Source organism: Hippoglossus stenolepis, chromosome 6, assembly GCF_022539355.2.
Source record: "Hippoglossus stenolepis isolate QCI-W04-F060 chromosome 6, HSTE1.2, whole genome shotgun sequence".
NCBI classification, from domain to species: domain Eukaryota; kingdom Metazoa; phylum Chordata; class Actinopteri; order Pleuronectiformes; family Pleuronectidae; genus Hippoglossus; species Hippoglossus stenolepis.
In genome coordinates, this window is record NC_061488.1 from 26,444,737 (window position 1) to 26,454,841 (window position 10,105).

Sequence of the window (10,105 nt, forward strand, 5' to 3'; positions counted from 1 at the left end):
TTGGAGTTAATGATGGAGTTTCCTCTCTCCAGTCACTAAAGGGTTTGCTCATTGTGGGAACTGCTGTGTTTCTCTCTCATTTGAAGGTCCTTTAACGACCCTCTATGTCAAGTGTCTTGAGATAATGTATTTTATGAATGGACCTATGCAAATACAGTGGAGTTCAATGTGGGCGGGGCGCAGTCTTCCTGACGCTGTGGGGGGCGGGACTGTGACTCCGACAGGAAACCGACAGAAAGGCGAGTATCTCTGATAAAACAGTAGAATGGCTCCGAAGTGGCTCCTCAGAGGCGCTGTCTGCCTCTGAGCTCCGTGTGGAGCTGGAGCGAGCTGCCGGGTTCAGGCGACATATCGCGGTGTGACAATGTTCTGTGTTGACGACAGGCTAACGGTCCCGATCAACTCAGCCAAGTTACGCCGGGTTCACACCGGACGCGGAAGCGCCCCGAAACGCCGCGCAGCGCAATTCGGAGCGCTTCTGTCGGGGTTCGGGGTAAATGATGATGGTCTTCATAGCCCCCTCCCCCCCAACCCCTCTCTTTCTCTCTCTGTCTGTCTGCTTGTGTGCTTGTAGTGGATGGGCAGAGGGGGAAATGTAATCATGTGGGGGAAAAATCGGGCATATTGAAACTCCAGGAGAACAGCAGGGAAATCCAATGTATGGGGTGCATATTTGATCATTTATATCTTATATAATATGTCATTTATATCGTTTAAAAACGACAGTGTGTTTTCTGGCCCCGAGCGAAAAAAATAGACCAGACGCGGAAAACCATCGCTGCAGAGCGCGATCCGTCCTCAGCGCTGCGCGACGCTTCGCAGCCGATGTGAACAGCCCACTTGATTAACATGGGGGCGGAAAGGAAGCGGACCGCTTTTCTTGGCGCTGCGCGGCGCGGACCATCCGCGTCCAGTGTGAACCCGGCATTAGCTACCTAACACTTCAGCGTCCTTACAGAAGCTGCTACAAGTTAGCTGCTACTTTAGTGCTTCACACAGGCCAAAAGGTGTTTGAGGTTAAAAAATAAGGTAGATAAGGTTGTAAATTATGTTAAATCTGAAGTGGTTCACCAGAGGTTAGGTTGACACATGTGATGGGCCTTTATATGAGAGGTAAACAGCAGTGAGCAAGTGAAGCTCTGATGCAAAGTAAACTTGGCAAATACTCCTGAAACACCAGCTAGCTGAGGAGCTAACACTCACAACAGTGTGTAAATACGGATGAAGCTGGATGGTTAGAGACTAAACGGGTGTGTATGGTGTCATGTGAGAGAAAGCCACCCCCTAAACTTCTACATCTGGTTTGACGGGATTTTATTCAGGCACAGTTTGAAAACTCCTGTCAGAGAATATATTCTGAGATTACCATTTCCTGCTCTGGATGGAAATTGGCGGAACCTAATAACATCAGACTATTAAATTGGTTGATCCTTTTTTAACAGCATTCAAACACCAAATCCAGAATGCAATCCAAGCTCTCAGTGTGGAATTAGATGGTTTGATATATTATTGCGTTATCGACTTTTATCAATAACACTTATTGACAGGTGTTATTGACTTTTGGCAACAACCTGCTCTAATCAGAAATGATGCCTCATCCCACATGTTTGCATTCACAGCCACATTGCTGGTAGTGATGTGCCCAGTTTTAGTTGTTGGCTGCCACACAAGAGGCGTGACGGATGGTATTTACACAACTCTGTTATGTTATGTAGTGTTTTATCTGTTTTAGGCCAGAGTCTAATTTGAAAATCATAGTTGGTCAGTAAACTGCTTTGGCCCTAAGTGAAACACTGTAAATATCTGGTGGAGTACCCTGAAATACTGTGGGCCAGTTTTTCACATGCCCATGATGCCACAACTAGATGTCTCGTACCTCTTGTCTAACGTGCAACAGACAGCGACTCATATTGGGGATTATCATTTGTTCACTGTCTGGGATTTGTTGATCTGAGGTGTGAATGTGATTAAATTGCTGCTTGGCTGCACGTCAGCACTGGATGATTGGGACAGTGGAGTAATGTCAAGAACTCCCAATGAATTACAAGTGATGTCAGTGTGGGCTTACATTGAAAACAATGGATGTACACAGTAATGTGTGCCTGTGTCCGAATCTTGCTCTCCCCCCTCTCTGTTCTCTCTCCCCCTTTCCCCCACCTCTCCTCTCAACACAACCTGTCAAGGCAGATGCCCCCTCCACCTTGTATCTTCCTGTGACTTTCTCTTTGTGGGAACTGTTGAGTTTCTCTATAATTTTGTAAGGTCTCACCCTTACTCTGTAAAGTGCCTTGACATAATGTATATTGTGAATTGGCCCTATACAAATACAATAGAAATACTAATTTAATTGCCTCCAAACTTAAAGGTTCACTTTGAGATTGATGCTGTGTTCAGATTGGCAACAGTGGTGCATGAAAAACGCAGCCTCTCTCACTCCCTCTCCAGCAAAAAGAAAAAGTTACATTTTCTTAGTTTTGCCTGCAAAGCAATTTGGCGTCATTAAGCTAAAGGTTTCCAGAGTTTTGTTAATTCTTTCCTGGATCCATACCTCACACCATCTTCAAACTCTCATCCTATCCTATTTCATCATTGTGCTTGTACACCAATCAAGCTCCTCACCTTGCAGGGTTGTTTTTGCTCTGAATGCACCGAATCAATAACAGAGTACATGTCTTTCTTCATTCTTTCAGATGGCTGCAATCAGAAAGAAACTAGTGATAGTTGGTGATGGAGCCTGCGGCAAAACCTGTCTCCTCATAGTGTTCAGCAATCATCAGTTCCCTGAGGTCTATGTGCCCACTGTGTTTGAAAACTATGTGGCAGATATTGAGGTGGATGGTAAACAGGTAAGCTGTTTATTATAATGTCACATTTTGATGTTCCGTTCTTTTTGTCAGGAGTCAATTAACACAACACGGGGTGTGTAGACTGAGCCCCTGGCCCTGAAGGTTTGTTTCCCAATAGAACCTGAGCAGCACTTGGTTGTTAAGGGTGATACTGATATTTATATTGGACAGTTAAAAAAAAGATAACAATATATCTAATGTTAGTAATGTGTTTTAAACTAATGCTTTTTCCTTTGTGTCAATGAAACATGAACAAAGAGACACTATTTTTAAATGATAAACTTGTTTTTGAAATTCTGTCATTTCATGTCTAAACATACACTGATACAACACATATACATTACAAGGTAATATTGGGTTGTATATTGGCCTGGCTGATTTGTCCATTGACATATATACGTAGAATCCACATTGACCACTGGATCGAACGTCAACGTCGCTAATATATTGGGCGCAGAAAACTGGCCTGTAACCAAATGTTTCACAGTTTTAAACATGATTTAAACAAAATCTTGAATTGATTTTCAAGAAAATGTTATAAGATAATAAAAGTGCCTCTGGATTTCGGTTTAGTTGTATTTCAAAGCTTCTCCCTCAGCCAGAATTCGCCTGTTGTCTGAATCTGAATACCCTTCCTGTTTAACAACAGCTGATTATGAGCCATGGCTTTTAAACCTGATAATAAATCACCAGTTTGACATTTTGATGAACTATTAACAAATTGAACAAAGCTCAATAATAACTTGTTTAGCCTGTACATCAACAGAAAGAGAAAATTGACTGTTATGTACTGGAACAATTTTTTGTCGAACAACAGTTAACCTATCTTCACTACACTTCTATCAAACTTATCTGCTGTTTGCCTGGAAACCAGATAATGAGGATATAAGTCCTCATAAAACACACATTTCTCATGTAGTTTTTGTACGAGATACCAGAGGTGTTGTAAGTGTATTTTCAGGATTTTGGAGAGAGCCGGCTCACAAACCGTTGAACTATTCCTTTATCACCTTCAATACTCACATTTCATATATTGAAAGAGTTATCAGTGATTGTGAAGACATTAATTACATCACAGGGTTATTCTAAATGGTCATTCTAATATTTTCTTTGTCTTCTCAATGTTGATATATTTTATGCTTAAATTTGAGAGTTTCTGTCAATTTATTTCTACAACTACACATATTTTCTCATAATTTACAAACATGAACTTCTCATTCCATAACCAAATATTTTGTAATGTCTGGTTTGTAATATATGTTTGTATATATTACTATTGGTAGAGCAGTGTCTTTTAATGCTAATTAGGGTTTTTTGTCTCTGAATGTATCTCATGTTGTCAGAATCTCGTGCATAAACCTTGTAACTGAGCCCTGTGGCGTTTGTGAAGTATGTAAGTATTAATGTCCTTGACCCCTGTAGGTGGAGCTGGCTCTGTGGGACACAGCGGGACAGGAGGACTACGACCGACTGAGGATTCTCTCCTATCCAGACACAGATGTCACTCTCATGTGTTTCTCCATCGACAGCCCTGACAGCCTCGGTAAGATTTCTTTCCTGTCATTGTTTCTGACAAATGTACCATTTGCTCCACATTCAACAGGAACACTTTGTGCCCGATGCAGAGAACATTCCAGAGAAGTGGACTCCTGAGGTCTTCTATTCCAATGTGCCTATAATTCTGGTGGGAAACAAGAAAGACCTGCGGAATGATGAACACACACGTCGAGAGTTAGCTAAAATGAAACAGGTGAGTGGGGCCTGTACTTAACTGTGCTCATTCTGCAGCTTATACATGTTTAAACCTATGTGGTTATGTTCAAACTGAATTTCATGATAATCCCAAAGGTTACTGATGTCAAAATGCACCGAATTAATCTTGGGAAACAGTTTGTGAAACTGTAAGAGCGAGGAGTCTCCCATATTCTGCACTTTTGTTCTGGCATCAAAGCTATGCAAGATAGATGGTGTAAATGTATATCTGCACACACAGAGAGATAATATTGTGCAATGTTATAATTCCTCACTCCCTATCTCTCTACCTCTTTGTGTCTCTCACACACATGCACACCTCATCAGTACTCGCACACACAAACATGACGTGCACGTCTACATGTACACTCAAAACAATGTAACAACTGAAACCTACATTTTGCTGTGAATATCTGTACTGAAGTTGGTGACAAAACTTAAGTCATTATAAGGGAAAAATATATTAATATATAATTTTTTATAGCAGTTTTGGGTTAGGTGCATATTTGTCCTTACTGTAATGGGAGGATTTTTTTCTTTTTAATGTTATACTACACAAAAACAAATTATGCAAAAACATTAATGTTGTTGCTCATCAGTGTCATATGCCAGGCTCTGTCAACCCTCAAAAATTAATCTCAGTACCATGTCGTATATTAAAAATATGTTTAATATAAAAACTGGTGTCATTCAAACAAACCAGTATTTTTAAAGGGTTAAAATAATGAAAATTAATGAATATTTGTGATCATCATGACCAGGACTGATGTTGTTAAATATTACAGCAGATTTAGGGAGTGGACATTGTTGTACACGAAGGTGCCGAGAGTGTTTTTGAAATATGACACTACACCAATGACATATGCCAGGCTGTGTTAACCCTCAAAATTAATCTCATTACCATGTAGTATATGAAAAAAATCTTGTTTTTTTAAACTTTTTTTTTTTTTTTTAATGAATGAATTTAAATATTTATATATATTTATGATCAGGACTGAAGTTGGTTAAAAAATTACTTAGTTATTAAAAGTGACAAATAATATATATATATATATATATATATGACTGACTATGACATTCAGCTTAAGTCTAAAAAGAGTGTTTGTCATGATTGTTGGAACCAGAGGCCAAGTCCTAAAGAGAAGAACAAAGTCAAATATCTAGGTCACATCATTATGAATGATTTATGTGATGATGACCATGTGCAGCATCAGTGCTGTATACCCTACTGCACAGTTTCTGTGCAGATGATGTGGAAATAGCACTTTTCTAGGGCTTACTTCACTCCACTTTACACAGCACATCTGTGGTGCAGTCAAATCATTTAAAACTGAAAAAGCTTTAGAATGATGCATTCTGAAATTTGATCAAGCTTCAAAAGGGACACGTGCAACCATAAAGTTCTGACATGATTTATCTTGGTCTAATTTTTTTAGATCATAACAACCTGTCATTTTAACAGGGGTGTGTAGACTTTTTTTATCCACTGTATGTATCAGCTGCTAAAAAGATAAAAAGATGTAAAGAGATCAAACAATAAAGTCATCCCATGTTCTGACACTTTTTAAAAGGATATCTATGAGTTGAGCTGATTTTCTTTTTTGATTCGGCCACACAGGAACCAGTGAAGTCGGATGAGGCGAGGGACATGGCTAACCGGATCAATGCCTTTGGTTACTTGGAGTGCTCGGCCAAGACGAAGGATGGTGTTAGGGAGGTGTTTGAAATGGCCACCAGGGCAGCACTGCAGGCCAAGAGACGAGGCAAGAAAAGCGGCTGCTGCCTTTTATAGAGTGTCAGGTAACGCAGGATCAGGAGGGAAATAAACATCCAAGAAAAACATCCCTGTGCCTGTTTTCACCAAGGTGGGCACAGTTGACTGGGGAGTTGTAGGGATGAAAAAGGAAGGTCAAATGCTATGGTACAGTACAGTAATCAGACTTATGCCTGCCTACCGAACTGTTGGAAGACTTCCATGGCTTGCAGTGTGACTGTGCTTGTCTTTCATTCTGTATGTTTTTCACTCTCCTTAATTTCCAAAGTTAGAACTTTATTTAAACCCGCTTTTCTTTTCTATGAACCTGTAATACTTCATACAATTTCCCATTCAAATACAGAGTTTGATTATTTGCAGTTAAGTATAAATACATAATGAGACCAACTTATGAGTGTTTTATACCTGCTTTTTAATTAATACAAGTTGATTGAGTTAACTTGGCCTTAAAGTGACAAACTGTGATTGAAATAAATCAGAGTGTACTGTCAAACACGCTGTATACGGGTGGGTATTAAAGGGTTAATAAAATGTTATTGCCCTTTGGACAGTTACTGTAAATTCTGAAATAGTAACAGCCCTTAATTTATAACTGCTACAGGGGGGCAGAGCCTTTTTTTAAACAAGCTGAAAAGACTTGATTCCTTGATTTCCCCAGTTTTCTGAGATTATTTCATAATTTAGTAAAAATCCTCCCAATTTTATCATGTGATCACTTTTAATTTGCTGTTAATGCAAACTGAACACTGTCTACCTGACAAATTCAGTATAATGTACATTTCTATTGCACAGTATCCTTTACTACACAGTTGTGTAGTGTAGTTTCTTCCTTCAAAATAAATACTGTTTTCAGTTAGTTTTTGTAAAATTACTTTACCAATATTTGACATCAGTAAGGTAATAGGATGAATTGCTTGCTGCCAGTTTGCTTTTAACGTGAAACATTTGCACAGGACTTGAGTCACTTGTGGAAGTGAGTGAAAACAGTGTTTGTGTTGAAGAAGTGACGCTCAGAGGATAGTTGATGGAATCAGTGCCATGGGACTGTCAGCTATAGTGAATGTTCATCTGCAACACACAGTAATTCCACACCTCAGTGTTTTAACCCTTCTTTTGTTCTCTGGATGTTAGACATTGACAGGGTTCCCCCCCCCCCCTCTGCCAGTTCACTCATGTTTACAGCTGTTATTTTTCTGCTCAGTTGTATGTTATGTTATGTTCACTTTGTGATATTCTACTGGTTTTGTTGTATTATTTGCACACAGCTAAAATCAAGAGGTCGGTGTGGTAAACACTTGGAAAATATATGATGTCAGATTATAAAATACAAAATGCAAGCAACTCCTTAAGGATCGGTCATTTGTAATATTCTTTGTATACAAATGTATCCTGACATTTCTCCAGTCGCCTTTTGTAACGTATTCTAAAGGAAATAAATTGTAACCGAGAATGACCAAATTGTGCCTCTGGCGTCTTGTGCTTTCTCTCTTAACACCATATCAGTTATGACGAATCATGTTATTGTCCATCGAGATCCCAGCGTTTTCAAGGTTCCCATGCGTCAGGCTGAGTATCAAATCATACACATTTCCATTTGATTGTTTGGTGCAGCCATATATAGCTTATGGCTGTGAAGAGCTTCTGTTCTGCCAGTTGATTGTTTAATTGTTTTGACCTTCATACTGTAACTTGTCTTTGCAGTTATACTTTGTTTATACACGTATCACATGAACAAATTAATCAACATGTGGTAACAAATGCATCAGTAGTACCAGCACTCAATTAAGTAAAACATGGCCTTTATATATCTACTGTTCTGTCTGACTTCCTGGGGCTCTGTAGAAAGACAGGGACTTGGATGTAAAAACTCTCTAACGACAGGAGATAAATAATTAACACATGGACACAGAATTAAAACAGAGAAAATTTATTTTTCATTTCATATGCAGAAGTTGGTGGGAATGGGTTAACATTCTCAGTCTTACAAGCAGCATCAAAATCTTTTTAAAATCTATTAGATGTGTCGTGGGAATTCTGTGGGCTCAGATTCCCCTGTTCTGACTGAAAGATCAAAGGTCATTCTCGTAATTAGGGACATTTCCACCCATTAACCTTTCCAACCAGTTTCAGTGAGATCAGTGCAGCACCAATACCACAACAGCTATGTACCCTCACTTCACAAGTTACTGTCATGTGCTTGCAGTGTTCTTGTGTCTGTGGAGGTGAGTTGACTGAGTCTTGTCACTAATTAGAACAATGTTAATTAAATTCACATTTGTAAATACTCGAGAATGTTGAAATAGCATATTATTGTGAGGAACTACTTATTTATTTACACTTCTTGTTATGGTTTAGACAGATTGATGTCTGTATTTGCCTGCCTTGAATACAATTAGCAGATGACGGGGTCATCTCGTCCTAAATCCCCAGATTCATCAGATGAAGCCCACCCCTCACCTCCCTGCTGAGGCTCAGTCACTTCTAGATGGATTTTGTCTCACAGCAACAGGACACAACTTGGCTTCTGGGAGGCGATGTGCTGAGATACATATAAATATAATCATTCTACGATATGACCCCTGGAGGACGTCCACAGAATTGGGTCAGACTTTCTGCAGAGTTTTGCCTTTTCACACGCAGCAGATTCTTCACTCAGACGTGTTCACAACAACACAGAAATCTTACGGAGGATTCAGGTGAGGGGTGGAGCAGCAGGCAGACGCAGGATATAACGTTTAAATTCCACTAAAGAGATCACGTTTTTGTTTACACCACATCGATACTGGGGTCGGCCATTATCACCAAAAGCTCTCTTGACGTCTCTGTCGGTGTCTTCTATGTGTGACAACACTTTTTCATCTGGAGATATGTTTTCGTTTTCTGCTTCTGTCCTGTGTTAGAAACATCATCCTGTCACAGGAGTCCTGCCACAAATTCCTGATAGTATGGCTCTGAAAGGAGATGAAATACAATACAATACAATCATTGGAAGACTTCCTTAAAAAAAAGTTGTCAACAGATTTTACAATTTACTCCCACAATGAAAACTGTCTTAAGAGTCACAAACCTGTGTCAGGCTCAATAAATGAATGTCTAATGAGGAAGTCCAAGATCACCATGGCTGAGTTGGGTTTGAATGTCATCAGTGGCCAGCAGTTCTTTCACCTGGAACCATGACAGGGTGGTCAGAAAGCAGTCAGTCTTTGTGATTCTATTCAGAATATACGCTCACCGGCCACTTCATTAGGCACACCTGTTCAATTGCTTGTTAACACAAATAGCTAATCAGCCAATCACATGGCAGCAACTCAGGCATCTAGACGTGGTGAAGACAACTTGCTGAAGTTCAAACCGAGCATCAGAATGGGGAAAAAAGGTGATTTAGGTGACTTTGAACGTGGCATGGTTGTTGGTGCCAGACGGGCTGGTCTGAGTATTTCAAAAACTGCTGATCTACTGGGATTTTCACGCGCAACCATCTCTAGGGTTTACAGAGAATGGTCTGAAAAAGAGAAAATATCCAGTGAGTGGCAGTTGTGTGGACGAAAATGCCTTGTTGATGTCAGAGGTCAGAGGAGAATGGGCAGAGTGGTTCGAGATTATAGAAAGGCAACAGTAACTATAATAACCACTCGTTACAACCAAGGTTTGCAGAACACCATCTCTGAACGCACAACGCGTCGAACCCTGAAGCAGATGGGCTACAGCAGCAGAAGACCACACCGGGTGCCAC

At 40.0% G+C, this 10,105-nt stretch overlaps 1 protein-coding gene and 1 long non-coding RNA gene across 3 annotated transcripts; one reads left to right on the plus strand and one right to left on the minus strand.

Annotated features, from left to right (window-relative positions):
- The first annotated feature begins 182 nt into the window (after positions 1-182).
- On the plus strand, positions 183-7,835 carry LOC118111406 (rho-related GTP-binding protein RhoA-C). Of its 2 annotated transcripts, XM_035159970.2 has the most exons (5): positions 183-239; positions 2,691-2,846; positions 4,269-4,389; positions 4,472-4,596; positions 6,217-7,835. In XM_035159970.2, the coding sequence occupies exons 2-5, from the start codon at positions 2,691-2,693 to the stop codon at positions 6,388-6,390; spliced, it is 576 nt and encodes a 191-aa protein (XP_035015861.1). In that variant the 5' UTR covers positions 183-239; the 3' UTR covers positions 6,391-7,835. The 2 variants fall into 2 exon arrangements, with proteins under 2 accessions (XP_035015861.1, XP_035015862.1); XM_035159971.2 differs by lacking the exon at positions 4,269-4,389 and having other exon boundaries at positions 4,450-4,596.
- Positions 7,836-8,379: 544 nt separating this feature from the next.
- On the minus strand, positions 8,380-9,843 carry LOC124851971. The gene is made up of 2 exons (XR_007032799.1): positions 9,440-9,843; positions 8,380-9,323 (listed from the first exon to the last, which is right to left on the minus strand). It is a non-coding gene; the product is annotated as an uncharacterized LOC124851971 (long non-coding RNA).
- Between the last annotated feature and the right edge of the window lie 262 nt (positions 9,844-10,105).

Coding starts and splice junctions, on each gene's coding strand:
- LOC118111406 (XM_035159970.2), top strand. CDS start 2,691: ATGGCTGCAATCAGAAAGAAACTAGTGATAGTTGGTGATGGAGCCTGC. Junction 4,390..4,471: donor CGACAGCCCTGACAGCCTCG/GTAAGATTTCTT, acceptor TGCCCGATGCAG/AGAACATTCCAGAGAAGTGG. Junction 4,597..6,216: donor AGTTAGCTAAAATGAAACAG/GTGAGTGGGGCC, acceptor TCGGCCACACAG/GAACCAGTGAAGTCGGATGA.